At 34.7% G+C, this 17799-nt stretch overlaps 1 protein-coding gene across 5 annotated transcripts in view; it reads right to left on the reverse strand.

Moving 5' to 3' along the window:
• Window positions 1-17799, reverse strand: part of LOC102688566 (protein phosphatase 3 catalytic subunit alpha) — a 166405-nt gene that overhangs the window by 140486 nt on the left and 8120 nt on the right. For 4 of the 5 annotated variants that reach the window (XM_069189331.1, XM_069189316.1, XM_069189321.1 and 1 more), the window contains exon 1: window positions 11353-11425. The exons of the other annotated variant lie outside the window; for it this stretch is intronic. In XM_069189331.1, the coding sequence (XP_069045432.1) occupies window positions 11353-11419 (67 nt within the window). In that variant the 5' untranslated portion in view covers window positions 11420-11425. Of the gene's footprint in view, window positions 1-11352; window positions 11426-17799 lie in introns of those variants that run through there. 5 annotated transcript variants of the gene reach the window in all.

Here is a 17799-nt window from a genome sequence, read left to right on the forward strand (position 1 = left end):
AGTAAATTATTTGGCTAAAAAATACTTATCAAGGTTTAATTAAAACACGTTTATGTTAAGTATCACTAAAGCACCACTTTTAATCCTGTCCTATAGGGAATTTTGTGAGAGGATGTCATGCACAGTCTTTGTATGATGTTATTCCAGCTTCTCTAAAATGTTAAATGCCAATTCACTGGGAATTTACAAGTGTTGCCTGGGTGAGTTCCAATAATATTCTACTCAGCATGATGCTATGCATGCTGCAGTATAAATACTGGTGCACAGCAATACTTGAAACAGGTTAAAAGAAAAAACGTTTGTCTTGAACAGACTAAATACCTTATTCAAGTATTCAAGTTCCAAGCATCTAGAAATTATACCCAAACACCTTACAATCAACATGGAAACACAAACCAGAGAACACCAGAGAAGTTGAAACTAAGTTTATTTTAGACTGAGCTCCTCTAATATGTAAATTGTCTTGTTTTAATACTCCAAAAGTATTTTAATTATAGCAAGAAGTATGTCACATACAGTATATTTATAGAAATGAAATGAAAAGGCTCAACTTAGGTTAAAATGACAAAATATGCAAAAAGATACTTGACTCTCCTTTTTACACATTTCTAGAATACACACAAAATATAGACAGAAAACAGAGTACAAATAAAGGGTACCTCCACAGACTGGGGTGTAACTACTGCACCACTATGATACAGACTGGCATTACTCACTTTTAGTTCACGGTTCCCAAACGAAACACACCAATTAACTACCTCTTCCTATCATTTAAGGGATTATATTTGATATATTTCACAGTGAATTCAGAAATAAAAGCATTTCTGATGACAGTTTCTCACAGGAAATTCCTATTAGAGTGTTAATTTTGCCCATTTGACACTCTTATTCACTTAAGAAAATTATATCCTGTATTAAAACTGCAAATGACAACTATGTTGTATTGTGCAGTGAAGGCAATGGGCACTGAATACCATGATGGGAACTATATACTACTTTATAGTACAAAAGGCACTAATATTATGCTTACTATCCCTCGTAAAAAATCAAGTAAATAGTGATGTAAACACTAGCCCTTAATAATGTCACTGTAAAGGCAGTGAAACATGCCACACCTATATTTGGTACTCATTCTACTCTAAGGCACAACTTGCACTGGTCCCCTTTCTCCCTCAGTGGTACAAGAGCTGCAGCAGCAGGCCTTGTTAATTAACCAGCAATTCAAAATCAGGTGGATACATCTCTAATTTCTATGTATTGGTTTCTTTACTTACTGTATTCACAATCTTGTTTTTTTTTTAATTATTTTATCTCTGTTCTTACAGAAGTTGAAAATACTAAGCAGATTTCCTACCCCAAAACAAGCTGTTTTCTCTCTAGGCATCTTTACACTTGACTGCCACAATGAAACCAAACAAACACAAATATGTAGGCATTAGCCTTCTTGCAGTACCTCGGGAGACAGAACTGTTCCAACAGAGTCTTCTGAAAAATCACAAGGGATATGGCTTCAGTTTCCCTGTGGAACTGTATAGCTTACTCTACTGGGACTGGGTGGATATTAATGATGCACAAAACATCATTTAGGTAACTATCTGTAACAATATTGCTTCTTGCAACACAATTTAAATCTGTTTGTAGTAGGGAATGAAACCTATGTCGCTTCTCCTTTAGAGAGCTTTAATACTGAAACCTATCAGCTTGTAATTAGGGGGAGTCATTATTGTTAAGGCACAGTCTTGGTGAGAATAGCCATTGTGTGTATCTCACAAAGTAACGTCATTAAGATCTCACTGACACATCCATATTACAATACCTCCAATACAATACAATATTACAATATTACAATACAAGCATAACCACGAAGGAAGAGCCCTGGACGTTCACTCACATCCATGCAGTGACACAGTGCAGGGTTTTGCAGCTGTTTAACCATTTAAGGTTGGAAATTCCAACTTAAAAAAACAATTACTGAATTACATTGTTTTAATTGGCAAATACCAGAATTAAATGTCTTTCATTAATTTAAGTTGTCTCTTTAACTCCAGTCCAAGTTATGTTAACCTTTTCTTTACAAACTTCAAATCTGAAAAAACGGTGACCAAAAGACTGTGTTGTTTAAGTTTTACAAATGACCAAATTTAACGTATAAATGAATAAAAAATACAGTCGGATATTGCTTCAGTGTTTTTACAAAGCATAAAACTAACCCTTATATTTCAGTATCTGGGGGTTAGTTCAAGAAGCGGAGAAAACATTTACAGCTAATCCACAAGGTTGAATGTATCATTATTGTGCCAGTAGGAAAAACTGAAACAGGATCTCCAGTGACCCTGTTTATCAAATGCATGGGGCATTACCAGTCAGCCAGAGTAATGCACATACCAATCTTGTTCAAAACACACAAGGGCACTTCACTGTCTTCAATGCTCCAAACAAAAAGGGAGAAAAAAATTTAAATGGCAAGATTTGCCATTCAGTGCTGCAGAGAATCCTGTAATGCATATCCAATGAAGCCAAGTGTAGGCAAATCTTGTTTTCAGGGTTACATAAGGATGTTATCTAACTACAATGTTACAGGACATCCCTTGTTTCAACCACTCCGAGTTGTGAGTGGGTTGCTTTTGTAGAATGAAAGAAGTGAACCAAACATACCAAAACCGGAGAAACAAAGAGGAGAGGAAGAGTATGACACATTAAATATACTGTATTAAAATGTACCAAAAGGCAAAACATGACACTTTCCATATACGGTACTTGTCTATGTGGAGTTTAATTTCAAGTGCAATCTGCACACAAAGTATGCTTAACTAGAAACGTTTTCACTCAAAAAACTGTGCCCATATACATCTGAAAAATCAAGGTGTCAGATTATTGCTTTAAACATGAGATACTGTATACTGTCATGGTTACAAAACCATAATACAAAGCCAGTAAGAAGAGTGTATCACATTCTTGTTTTGAAGATTAGATAATAATGTGTGGCTTAAATGTAATATAATAGGACACTGACTAATATAAGCAATATCCATTGATTTATGAGCTGGTAGGTTGTTATTAAAGATTTCTTTGGTTAAGTACAGTACATACTATAAAGATATCAATTCACAAGCTTATCAAACCTGGATACTAAAAGTACTTTGCCACCACAAAACTCTGGTTACAAGCTTTTGGCATAAAGCATAGACAATCATATCAATACATAATAAAGGGGCCTTAGTTTTATGTTAAAGGCTTAGGATCCTATATACTGTATGAAAACACTTAAAATAAACTCCCAAAGGAAACAATGTTGAAAAAAGGAATTCAACTATCTTAAGTGTTTTAAATACAGGGTCCTTATTAATATATATATATGGGAAGGAAATATTTTTCAGTATGTACAGTATGTACAGTACAGTATGTAAATTAAATGTGTCATGTGACAGTATTCTGACCTGACTCAAAATGCTGACATTCTATTGCATGTGACACATTTATCCTTTTCTCTTTATTTGGTTCTTCGGGTATAATGTCCTGCAACTTTTCATATAAGATTTCCTTCTGGAGTTTTTCAGTGAAAACAAACCTCTTTCAAAGGACATGAAAAAAGAAACTTGTTCCCTCTATTAAAGATGCTTATCGTTTGGTAGTAAGATTGTAATAACCCTTCAAAGATAGAATTAACAGTAGTAACAGGACTTAAGGGGATATTTTTTTTTAATTTCCATTACTAACACTTTAATCATAATGTAGTATAAATGGTACAGAAAACAGGAGTTCAAAATATAAATCTTACACTACTACTTGGAGATTCATATGAAAAAGAGGTGAGGAATCAAGAATCTAGAGTAAATGTCAAAGTACTACTGTATATACTACTGTTGTTGTTTAAATGATCAAATAAAAAAGAAAAAAGCATACCAAACATTACTTAAGTACATAAGAAACATTACAATTGAAAAGAGAACATTCTCTCTAGTACTGTCACTTTTCTATCAATTAACCAGTTTTCAATGCAAATAACACTTTATAATGAATGCTTACTGCCTACAACTTGAAAATTCCTCTTTTTATAAAGAAATTTAATCACAAATATCACATTCAAAAGAAAACTAAACAATATCATTGTAACCTGATAAAACAAGAATTAGGAAAATAGATGCATTTAAAAGGGATGCTGTGCTGATAAAAGCTTAGCAGATTTATGTTAAATTCACTCCAGATAAAGAATTAAACAGCTTCCCAACAAATTTTGAAAAGAACAAATGCATAAAACCTGCTCTGCTTGGAAACACTAAGACACTAAAGGCACAGGAATGTTTGGAATATTTACACTACACTTACAGCTACAAAATACTAACACTTTCAAACAAATCACACAAAAACATTTAGCAATTTCAAGAATAATGTACTGCATTTGAAAGAATATAAGAAAGTATCCTCACATTCACATCACAGAAATGTAATATACTTCTAGGCAAAGTTACTAGTTCTATTACATTAAATCTGAATTAATTTTACAAATTCAACAGCTCATTGATGGTTTTTGTATAAATTTAGTCATGCTCTCCATATTCTAATCCTCTATTTCAATGCCTTAGATACAACCATAATTAAGGTCTGTTCAGAACAATAAGTCACCATTATAGTGCAACAACCTGCCCTTGTAGGTATATTATCTACATATGTATTACTTAATTAAAATGAATTTATCTAGTGGAATCATAAAAGCTAGAATAGAGTAACTGCTTAGAAAAAAAGGTAGTATTAGCTTTGAACAGTGTAAAAGAAATAAAATTGAAGCATCAAGTCTAGATTTCCTTATCATACAGTATACTGTGACTTTTGTCTGGGTAAAAAAAGTGATTTGAGTGGTAATCAAGAGTACATACAGTACAAGATACAACTTATTGGATTAAGGGTCTACCACCTTAAAAACAAAATGGTGAGGGCGCTTTTTAACAGGTCATGAAACAAAAAAAGAAGGAAATGCCAAGCTTTTATTTGCTACATACAAACTTACTTTCCCAAACTCTTGGATTCTTTCCATTCTTATTGAACATGGTACAACTACACTTGTGGCTTGTCAAAGTTACAACTTTGTCAAAAAGGACTTGTATGCACTTGAGGATCACAATGTAAAAATGTATCACTCAAACCTTAGAACACACTTGTATAATCCTGAAACAGGAAAAATGTAAAGCAAAATGTATATACTTTCCTGATATGTTATTTGGATTCCCTGGTAAACATTCTGTATGATTTTCTGTTGTTACATCTGAGAACATCGTTGGCTTTACCTGCCAAATCATTATTCAGAACAGGCAAACTTCAAAGCAGGGTAGGCTCCTCACACACAGCTGAAACTTCCAATCTGAGTAAGTAGCAGAAATGTATGAATACTGTAGATACATATATCTCAGGTTTGTTTTTATTAATATTATTACTGCCTACAGACAAATTAAAAACCTTTGGAGGGTTTCTAGGAATTGTGTAATGGACAGCAAACCTTTGTCAGGGCTTAGCAACAGGTGCAGAATTGTATATAAAACTAAAATGGAGAGTATTAGGAGGGCCTGGGTTAATGAAGGAGGTATGTAAATTAGAAATTGAAAGAGCAGTAATCTGTTTCACCTGTAATTATCAGATGCATTATATACTGATGCAATAGTCTAAATGTAATAGTGTAAACTTCACTAGATAGAATATTATAAATGCACCCAATAATTAATAGGGTGCATACATAGTGTTACTTTTTATAAAGGTCTCAGACAGCTCTGATAATTTCTGTGCAATATTGTTCCTTTGTGATTTCATAAAAATGGCATGTGCTCATTGTTGGGAAAGCAAGTTAAAATCATCAAAATAAGTAAGGACTCTGTACTGTATATGTATCCATTAAAATACATTTCAATTATCATAAGAACAGCAAAAGAGCACTGTTCCCATTTGAGCTTACGATGATTGCCTGACTGCTAGCAGCGTGTTTGAAGGCAGCATGCCTGAAAAAAAAGATGATTGAAGAACGAGATGTTCTGTTTCAACAGAGAAATCAGGAACCAGGCTGTGTGAGGTACAGGGCTCTTTCTGAAAGGCAAAGGATAACCATCTGATCCACCTGTGTAATCTTTATCACAGTACTCTGGCTACAGCAGGAAGAAATAACCAGTGTATCAGTAGAATAACTGTAGCTTAGTGTCTGCATGAAAATGATCTGCAAGCTCAAATGCCGTTTGGGGGCAACACTTTGACAGCTCACAGACATTTCTTTTGTACATCAGTATGCATACAAAAAAAAACATTAGTCATGACTTAGAGGTCTTCTCAATGCTTACCAGCTGTAGTAAATGGTGCAAAAAGGAGACAGAAGAAGCTACAGGAGAGGGAGGACTGATCATCACTGGCAGACCAAGGGGAATTTGAGTAAATAGGAGGAGTCCAGGGAGAGTAAACTTATCAGGGGAATACCTCCATGTAACCCCTACTGTATTGGCTCTACAAAAGAATAGGGGTTTATACAACAATATAGGTTCAACAGAAGGATTCTGTGAAGGAAATTAGTAATGTTTGAGGAAAAAAGAGCTTACTTAACATGATGGAAATGCTTCTTATACAGACGTTTCCAAAAATGGTATGTTGTGAAGTCTTGTTTGCACACAATATTTTTCTTGCCTTAGTAAAACAAGTAAAAAATCCAAAAAGTAAAATACAATGGAAAATGCATTAAACAACAAAAAAAGCACTCATATGCCAATATATTTAGAATCACTGCTTTCACGCAGGAATTGCTGTCAACCTGTAAAAAACCCTTCTAATGTGTTAAGACATTGCTCGGTATGAGATATGATAAGATGATAAGATCATTTAACAAAGAAAACAATCAATGTTTTTTTTAGTGTGCCTGTAGAAATTAGATATAAAACAGGTTCACTCCTAATGTTGCCAAAAGGCATGACGATGGTGATTTAGAATGTAAGATAAGGCAATGTTTTATTCATTCTTGGGAAACATGAAGAATTTTCTCATTGGTGGTGCTTCCTGAATCTAAATGATAACTTGAATTGATACAGTGATTTCTGTCCCAAAGGTTTCTAAAGAGCTTTACATGCGGAAGGGGGCCCATTTCATCTACCAAATAAGTACAGTACCCACCTGGGTTACATGGACACCCATTATGCACCTACAGCTCATTTCTTTTCTTTGTCAGGAAATTTGTTCATCAACCGAACTGAGGCAGATCAGACTGGGCAAGGCCAAAGTGGAATTTAGCCAGGAAACCAGGGTTAACACCCATGCTCTTATGAACGGTGCCATGGAATCTTTAACGGCCAAGCACACAGGAGCACAGTTTAATGTCCCACCCAAAACAATATTTGTCTAATGTCACCATACTAAGAAGGCTTCTTTTTTCCGGAGTTTCTCAGAGGAGTTCACGCAGCTCCTCTCAACCCTCCAATCCTAGTACTCAGCACCAGTTTTGCTCAGCTTCCCAGATCCAACAAGATTACATATGCTATAAAGTGCTAACATTACCTCCGGTCATCATACATTTTACAGAAGTCCAAGTTCAATATACACTAAATATAAACTAGCTAAAAGTAATATGATTACACTGAAGGGAAAATATCATTTCAACAGCTGAAAGAAAGAGACCACAAGTAATTAAGCGATTAGAATGCAGACCAGAGGTAAGACATTCACTCGGCACAGTGCAGCACAAACATGAGAGTTTGAGTATCTCTTTTCGTATTTTAATTGTGAGCGTTTGTGAATCTTCTGAATGCATAATGAATGTGTCTTTTTCTGAAGGCGGCTGTTGATGCAGATGGGGACGAAACAGAAGGGTATATGTGCTCGACTCCTTAACTGAAAGCACACAACTGCTGGTTCATTACTCAAGCCTTTCTATTTTCTGTCAATTCTCCAACCACTGCACATTCAACCTTTCACTGATCAATTTTTGCAACAACTGCAATCCTATAAAGATCTAACAAAAGACAAAGCAGCAACTGTCTGAAAATTAAAATGAAAGTACACCTTTAATAAGATATTACATTAATAGTAATAGTATGCATAATCTGGATTTGACAAATTCCAACCTATACAGACACCCATACCTATACAGACACTTAATCACAAGCTAGTTCAATTTTCATATCAGCAATGATAAAATGAATTGGTATTACAACTGTATTAATTATTTCTTCCACACTATTTCGGTTTTTACAGATTGTACTTGCATCATTTTGTAGAATGTCTTGTACATACACAGTTATCCACTTCATAACAAACTGTTAATGGGTGGTTTATTTTAAGTCTGTCAAAATAAGTTACAACTAGCAGTATTTCTGAAATTTCAGACAAACTTTGCATTTAGTGAGGTTTTGGTTGCCCTTAAATCCTGGCAAAAAATGCCCCACAATTTGCAAGGTCCCAATCCTACGAGATAAGATTCTATACAATCATAAAATATTTTCTTCTAGCCTTTTCCTCTTATTTTCATTAATGGTATTTCATATTGTTTAGGACTAGTCACCTAAGAAAATATGAATTTGCAATTGATTTTCTTTCCATACAGTAGATACAACCTTATATCAACAATGCATTTGTTCATAGGGACTGAGGAGTTTAAGTAAACTATGTAAATACAGCTTTCTCAATCATTTTTGAGCTATCTATTTTAGGATCTGTCTTGCAGAGCACAGTTTCAGTAATTATAGCAAAGCTTGGGTGTTCTAATATGAGATTTTAGTTTAAATTTTAAGATCTCCCAAAGCAAATATTTCACTAACTGTAGGAATTTGGTTTTATTTAACTAGCTACCATAGATCTGGAACAATAAAGTGGAACAGCAGGCATAACTTATCTGAGCTTTTCCAGGCCATTATAAAAAATAATGGACTTAAGATAAGAATCCACACTATAGACTTGCCATGTTAATATCCTTTTACTACAATAACCTACGATGTGAAAGTACACCAGATACAACTTTGTGCACTCATTAAATTATAATTTGCTGTACTTATAAATATGTGATATAGATTCATTGGTGGTGTTATAATCAAACCATAATCAAAATCTTAAATCAAAATCCCTTACAACTTGAACTAAGGGTAGTGGTTAACAAGCCACTTTCTTCATGTGAGATCACAGTATCTTCTCTCACTGTAATCCTTGTCCAGCTCTCTGTAACACAGTGTATAAAATAAACAATTTACTCTGCCATTATGTTGCTTGGAAGTGTCAGCTTATCACAATGATATACTGTATAACAAAAGTAGAGCTATGTCTAAGTATCCTGTTGTACAACAGATCAGACAAAAACAAAGACTGCTCCTTTTGTAATCTTAAAGTGTTTCAATGGGAAAACTTTCAATAGTAATCGCTGTGTGTATAGCAAAAGAATTGTATGAATGTCCATTTTGAATATGTCTTTAATATTCCATCCTTCCATTTTCTAACTGCTTCATCCAATTCTGGAGCGAGGGGAAGCAGTAGCCCGTCCCACAGAGCAACTGACACAAGGCTGGATTGCCAGTCCTTCACAGGGTACACAAACACACAACCACAGAGGTGAAAACACTCACACCAGGGCCAATTTACCAGAATTCAATTAACCTAGCAGTATATCTGGACTGTGGGCATAAAACTACACAAACACAGGAAGAAAATCTAAACTCCATGCCACCATGCTGCCCTGTTTTTAATATTAGTCAAAACAAATTGTTTTCTTAACACATTAGAACTTTTGAGCACAAAAACAGGGAATATTTGTAAATTGTACTAATTAAAGACATTGCGATCACATTTTTAACATATAGAGCAATTAATTTGAAATTAAACAGAAAAGGCTCTCAGTGTTGCCCAAATTCCCCATTAATTTGTGTTCATTCCAAAAAAAAATACTTGTTTGGTTGCTCTCTATTCTTAATACTCCTGGGAAATCTGTAACCCAAATTCCAAAAATACTCCTCCACATGGAGTTTTACCTGAGGCTCTGAACAATTGTGGCCTTGCTGTTAAGCTCTTTTTTCCAGAAACAGTCCCCTAAAGTAGGCACAAGTTTTCTTGCAGATTTGCTCTAATAAATAAAAGCTTCACAGTATCAAGGGCACATTATTTTAAGATCGCTTAAAAAACACAGCATTTAAGGTAGAGCAATTTAAGAAGAGACCTTGCAACATGGGGCAGAAACATTTAAGAGAGGCATAACTAATACATGTTTCAATCACTACATCTTTCAGTGTCAGTCTCTTTTGAATCCCTTGGGAAATAAAATTAACAAGAGTACTTGACAACTGGCCAAGGTCTGGACTCACAACCCAGTAGTTGCAATTGGTGTGTGACAAGTAAATACATGGCACAGCACAAGTGACAAAATGAGCTTCAACACTTGGAAGAGAAAACACAGATGCAACAAATGCACCATTCTAGGCTCTAATAGCATGGACGTAAAGTAAACAAGAACGCTCCACTAGAAAAAATAAATTACACTGTACAAATTGAGTTACAAATAATCCAGTGGCCTTTAAACAAAAACCACTATGAATTATTGGTTAACATATCTGTCATTTGTATAGGTTTTAAATATATTTCTTGCTTAATACAGTTCTAGATTTCAAGTGGTAATATATGAATAACATTAAAACAAATCAGCTTGTGGGACAAAAAAAGTACAGGCTACACTGCATTTTAGGTCTACCAACATAATGTAATAAGAAATGGCAGGTGAAATCTCAATGGAGTTTAAAACACACATTAGAAAAATGAATGCTGAATGTCTATTTATACCGTGAAATATACAACCCTTGAAAAGTATTCTGAAATGTCATGAAAGAGTGCCAATGATTCAAGTTATTGTTTCTGTACAACAGGCTTTAACACATTTTGAGGATTTAACAATCACTCAGAAAGAGGGCACGCAGTACTATACAACAAATGAAGTCATGACTTCACTTTCCTATAAGCAAACTCCAATTTAGAAAGTGATAGATATAAATTTTAATTCTTCTCAATACTGACAAGGAAGCATTTTAGACATGTATCTTGTACTGTACATGTTCAAACTACAAATTACAGCTATTAATGTAAAGCCCTCCCTATCCTTTCAACGAAGGCTTAATCTTCACAAGTTTCAAGCTTTTCTTACTAATGATTCACTTTTCATGCCACCAATCTTATATGAGAGCCTAAGTCCTGATAAGCTCTGTCAATACTGTAGTCACATTTCAATACTCACATTTGCAATTACAAAAACCTACATCGCTTTAAGGCTGAACCTGGCAGAATTCAGGTTTCTGCCCTTAAAATAAAACAACCCAACTGCTACAAAATACAAAAACGACTCTTAAGACGGCATTTGTCTTTTACCTCTCTTCGCATTTCCCACTTTATTCACCCTCTCCGCAAAATAAAAAGAAGAAGCCATTGCCAACATTGAGCTCGCCGATTAGATAGAGAGGACAGGAGAGATACACTGAAGCCTCCTGGAAGAGCTGCACAAATTTCAACAGTAAGACACCTCCCAAACGGTTCAGTGTCAAGGAAAAGTGCAACAACAAGAACCACAGGCAGGAAAGAAATGTGACAGATATTAAGCAGAAGGTACAGAACTGGAAGCTATTCCCTGAGCCCCAGTGTCTATTTCAGTCTGCTCCACATTTTAGGGGTTATCGCCAAGCAAACTGTCCTGCCTCCTTGAAGAAATGACTCAAAGACAGTTTGTTAAAAAAAAGAATATGGCAACATACATGTGCAGTCTAGGAAATCTAGTGAGATAAATGAGGGTTTTAATTGATGCGTTTGACCGCAAGCCTCATTCGTCTTGCATACTATTAAAAATTAAAAGTAGGAATCCAGCATTCAAGGGTAATCACTGATCAAATAAATTCAGGTCCAGTTTCAAAAAATAAATTCTACAAACAAGATGGCAGCTTTAGTCACAAAACACAAGAACTAAAGTAATTAAAAACTTTAAAAAGATGTTGACTTTTGGAAGTTAAATACTGTGCATCCTAAAGCACACCAGCAGAAATGCACATCACTTAGAATTTAGTGCAACAATTTTTGTAAAACACAAGCAATCTCACTTTCAATTTGCTATATGGGATGTGTTTTCTCATTAAAACATTAAGACTGGAAAACTGATAGCCAATCGCATCTAAAATTCCTTACAGAAAACAAACCACTTAAGACCAATAGGACAATACGCTACTTCATTGATATGCTCAAGGTCAATTTTAGTTTACAAAACAGTGTATAAAGAGGACAGGTTATACATGATTGCATAACATGCTATGCTACTTATATCTGAAAATAAAAGGAAAATATTAAATAACATTGCCTTATGTGCAAATTATTAATCCCACAAAATGTCTTCATTGTCCTACTTAAACAAGTTTGTTTTATAGATTTCCTAATCCTTTACATTCTTGTTATTTTATTATTATTTTATTTAAATTAAACTGAGATGTAGTAGTCCATGGCTCCAGTTTAAATGATTTAATATGCTCTGACTGGTCCAGCAGAATAGGTTCTGAAACACTGAAACTTATACAATCCTTAATTATCAGACCTACAGTACTATGTAAAAATCTTAAACATCTTACAATACACGTATGAATCACTCACAGCTTCCACTAGCGTTTTATACGATTATAAAAATCTGGTTAATACACCTTAGCTTGGATGAGAATAAACCATACTTATCATTTAATTTAGCAATCTTTACTTTATACAGGGCAGATCTTCTAAATCCCAATCACAGCTCAAGACAAATGATACATGAGAAACCATTTAATAATAGTTGCAGTAGCCTATCAATCACATTAACCAATCAATTCCAATTAAAGCTAAAAGACAATGTTTTGTACTTTAAAATACAAACCTTTCAGTCTTTAACCTTAAAACAAAATGGCTAAAAATTTGAAATGTCATACTATTGTGCTGCTGCACGTAAATGGAAAGTGCAAAGAGCACCACAATATATAATGTCAAAGACATAAATGTCTCTACAGAATGCTTAAGTCTTAGAAACCTTCAGCCTTTCGACAGATAATGTTCTGTTCACAACTGCTCTTTGCTATACATCAGGAAACTTTTAAACCAAAAACAATCATTTCAAATATACATGTAAGGACAGAAAAAACACATAATTTATGGGCATGCTTCAATGAATAAAGTAATCATCTTATACTCTTGCCTGAAAATGATTAACTCACCAGAGCAATTTGAAATTGTGTAAAATGTTGTTTATTCCTCGATTCATGCCAACATAAGGAGCACATAAAGAAAGTTTACTAGCAGGATAAGACCCTATTGCCACCAATCAATGGCTTGGGGGCACTAGTCTCCAACTATGGTACTGGAAAGACTTAATCCAATTATTCTTAAAGGTCACAATAAATCATCCGTTATTTAAAGAACAGGAACACTTGTTTAAACAACAGATTCATTAAGAAAGTGATGTGTAATGAAGGGTGCACTGGTTCTTACCGAAGAAGAATATTTTAATTTTTGTTCCGAATGATCTCTAAATTACTTGGTGAAACAACACCATCTTAAATAATTATAGGGACACTCTGGGACCATGGCTAGAGACCCTAACTCTTGGGTATAACACCCACCAGACCACTATTTGCCAGTGTTTGGTGCACTTACACTTTCCCACCACCAATACAGCAAGATTGACTAGGCAGATTTTAACTTCCTCATCCATATAGCCAACTGTCCTTCCCTCAAAATAAGAGAGTTAAAGCTAAAATATCAATAAGGCATTGCAATGATTTGTCTGTGTCTTCTGAAACTGAGTTCATAGAGTTCACAGTATATCACACCTGTTGTAGAGGCATTAATCAATTAAGACAGGTAAAAGCACAAAGTGAAAAGTAAATCACTCATTTCACAAGTAGAACAAGAACATATTTTAAAGATCAAATCTGAGGTAACTTTGGGAAAAGTTCAATAAAGTCATACATCTGGGGCAATATGCTTCTTTTGTTTTGGATTTTGTCCAAGCACTATTAAAGCTAGTGTTAGCCTTCTAAAACTTTTGTTTCAAACATGTTAACAAACATAAGATCACTTTATTGGCCATATGCAATTTATTGTATTAGGAATTTGTCTTTTTGCATACCCCAACCTGCTCTCCATGAGACACAGAGACACACAGACAGGGAGAGAAACTTGGGGCCAGAGCACAGGGTCAGCTATTTATACGGTGCCCCTGGAGCAGCTGGAGTTAAGGGCCTTGCTCAGGGGCCTAATGGAGTAGGATTCCTCTGCCAGCCACGGAATACGAACCAGCAACCTTCCAGCCACAGGCACAGATCCTTAGCCACAGAGCCACCGCACTGCCCCAATATGTCTAAATATAAATGTCTAAAATGTACATTAATCACCTAAGGAAGGTGTAATATTGCCATTTTGTTTTCGTCCTCGACTAACAAAATAGCTAGAAAAGCTAGAATATATATAGAATGGCAGTGTATCTCTAAGATTTAAATCTTCACAGTTCTGTTTTATAATGCTTTTAGTGATACCTACTGTAAGACCAATGGAAGATTATGTTTTAAAGTGTGCTTAAATTATTTCATATTCATTTTGGCAACAAAGGGTAATAATGGATTGTAGGCTTAGAAGGAGCTCTAGGTCTCTGTAATACTCTGCCCTGATGACACCTCCTAATTACAGATTTTGTGCCATAATTGATATTTCTTTAATTAAAGATAAAAAGGCACAGTGTGTTCATTTGAGTTTAGTTTGTACTTACCATTACATAACATACAGATTAATTAATTGAGCTTTATTGGCCAAAACCCCCATTAAATTTAAAGGTATGGTTATATAATGTTCAAGATATTACTGTTATGCAATGCACAGATGTACAGTATCATAGTAACAACCCTGAAAACCCAACATTATAATGATCTGAAAACTGTAAAACCATAAACCCTCAAAGCTTTTTAAAGTTTACCATTACATATTACAGAATAAATATTTTATTTTGCTATATATGACATTTTAATAATTTAATTAACAGTGTTTGCTTCTACCTAGCCCTTATAGTATACTGACTATAAAATGTGAAAATTTTATTAAAGAAAGCAAAAAACAATTGTAAATGCATGTGAACAGCAATTATTTTCTAAATGAGTCTGATACACTTTGTGTATTTTCTCTACATTTTATCAGTTTTGCTCAGTATTCCAGTTTCTTCCGTGCAAGAAGCTATGGTTTCTTCTTACGCAAACTATGAGGTATTATTAAGGTAAAGTTGTTATAACAACAGAAAACACTAAAGGAGGCTTTAAGGTAATTGTTAATGGCAATACCACACACATATTTCAACTCCTGAGTGTGTCTACTGTTTCTAAGACCTTTGTTAAGAAAAGTATATACAGAATTATTTTACTGAGAAAAGATTAAGAGAGATTAAGACAGACAGGTACAGGAGCTCAAAGCCACTATCAGTTCCCGCAAAAAGAATGTAATGTAGCATAAACTGGTTGGTCAAGGATCCTAGAGGCTTGAATTCAGTATTTGATCAGCTGGGAAAACTGCAATATTTTATTAAGATTTTTTTTCACCTCTTCATATTCCACCTGCTATTTGTAACCCCAGATTGTGCTGGTAGTACCATAATTTACGGTAGATCCTTGTTCATTACATCAATATTTTGATGGCCTTAACCAATACTCACATACGAGTTCTTACCTACATAGTATAAAGACTTTTAGCTAATTTAATATCTGTAAAATGTGATTTTCAGCATGCGAGTGTTTATTTTCATTTGGTTGCAGGTTTATCACTGAAATTATATGTGAACTGCATACTGTATATAATTTCAGTTTAAGCACCTACAGTAAGTCTCTAAACTGAAGACAGTGTTGCCTGTGTGGTCTATCTTAAGTATAATACAAGTTTACCTTAACCTCAGTATTGCATACTCTTATCCAATTTACATTCTTAACCACTTAACAAATCCTGAATGACGACAGTGATAAATTTACTACAACATCCAAATCATTTTCACATAGGTAAAGACACCAACACTGAATCCTCTGCTCTTACAAATGGATTGTTTAACCATTAGCCCCCTAAAAATCACTTTCTGAAATGTTTAATCTGTTACTGGTATATGTACTGTAATGCCAATTAATAGTTTGTGAACACCATTATACCTCTTCGTCTTCATCCAAGGTTTCTTCATCTGTGGTTTTACATGCTTGTGGTGTCAGGATAAGCCTGGTCTGAGAGGCATTCCTGAAGATTCACAGAAGCTGGAAGCTTCTCAGTCCATCTCTGAGGCTCAATTAGGAAATGTGTGCATGTGTTTTCCCCTCGTCACCAATTGATTCTATCCCACTTCATCTTGCTCTCACTAACTGTAAAGGTATCTGGCTTGCTTTACTTAAGGGACCAAAAGCCCCAAATCAACAAAATGTGAAAATTGTGCAAGGACTTAAATACTTTTGTAACACCCTAAGCTTAGGATCTTAAGAACACCACAGTCTGCAGTAGTAAGAACTCAATCAGAATATGGCTTTACTGTTTTATATACTAACCTGATGTAAAATGTTTTCCTTACAACAAGTTGTTAGGGCTCTTGACACATAACTGGTATGCCCTGTGTTCAAATCCCAGGTGGAGCACCAATATCGTACCCTTCGTTAAATTATTTCATTCAGACTGCTGTAGTAAAACACCTGGCATGCTTAAATCCAAATGCATTAAGGATGACATCTCTATCTTGAAAAATGTCAACTTTCAAATCATACCTTAACTGAACAAGAAGATCAGAAGTAGAATGTCAGAATCTGAGGTTTTACTGTACATAGATTTTATGTCTACTTTTGCTGGCGTCTTTTACTTGACAGCTACTTTGACAGTTAATTAACTGAATTAATATGTCTTGCAGACATAATGAATAGAAATCTTTATTTCACTTTTAGAAAACCGGAAAAAATAGTGTTGAGCTGAGTTTCTTTCAAAGAAACAAAAAGAAACTTGCAGATCTGAATGTTCATTATATTAGTTCATCATACATTTGAATTGCAGATCCACTATGAGAAAAAGCATGTTATGTAACAAGCTACATTAAAATATGCAAAAGATAGCTATTCAAAGCATTAGGTATCCTGCAAAGTCATTGATCAATTCACTATACATACGAATTTAATTAATCTCTATGGGAAAAATAAAAGAACTAAGAATAATACCTGGCATCAGGCAATACTAGCATATAGGATATGCTAGAACTATCCAAGTAAATAAGTGAATTCAACTACTGCATTGTAAGAAGCATTAGCAATCACATTTAATATTAAACCCTTTCTGTCATTAAATAATGCATTTCCTGTTTAATTTTGTGAGAAACCTTTTTTTTTTTACTGTTGGCATCATTTTAACGGGAAGGTCCCGGGTTCAATCGCAGGTAGGAGCAAGCAATGTAGCTTGCTCTAATTCCTTCCAGACGGCTCCCAGGTCCACTCAGCCTACTTTCCAAATGAGTAGCAGGGGGGTTAATCCTTCTGGGGGTAATAGGCTGGCTCCCGGACATGATGCTGACCACATCACCTCCACCTCCAGTGTTGGCCCTTGCCCCCCATTCCCCATGGGCCTTTATGGCCTGAAAAGGGACCTACCTACCATCATTGTAACGTGTATTTCTTTCACAACCAAATAAGCAAGCTAGCCTAAACTATTTTACCTATTACATTAATCTATTTAAAATGAGAAAATATTGATATTGTTTGTTATAATCAAGGAGGTTGTTAGTAGCTAAAAGAAGACAAATAGAGGTTCAAATATTAGTCG

The sequence above is a fragment of the Lepisosteus oculatus genome, chromosome 1 (genome assembly GCF_040954835.1).
Source record: "Lepisosteus oculatus isolate fLepOcu1 chromosome 1, fLepOcu1.hap2, whole genome shotgun sequence".
In the NCBI taxonomy this organism is placed as follows: Eukaryota; Metazoa; Chordata; class Actinopteri; order Semionotiformes; family Lepisosteidae; genus Lepisosteus; species Lepisosteus oculatus.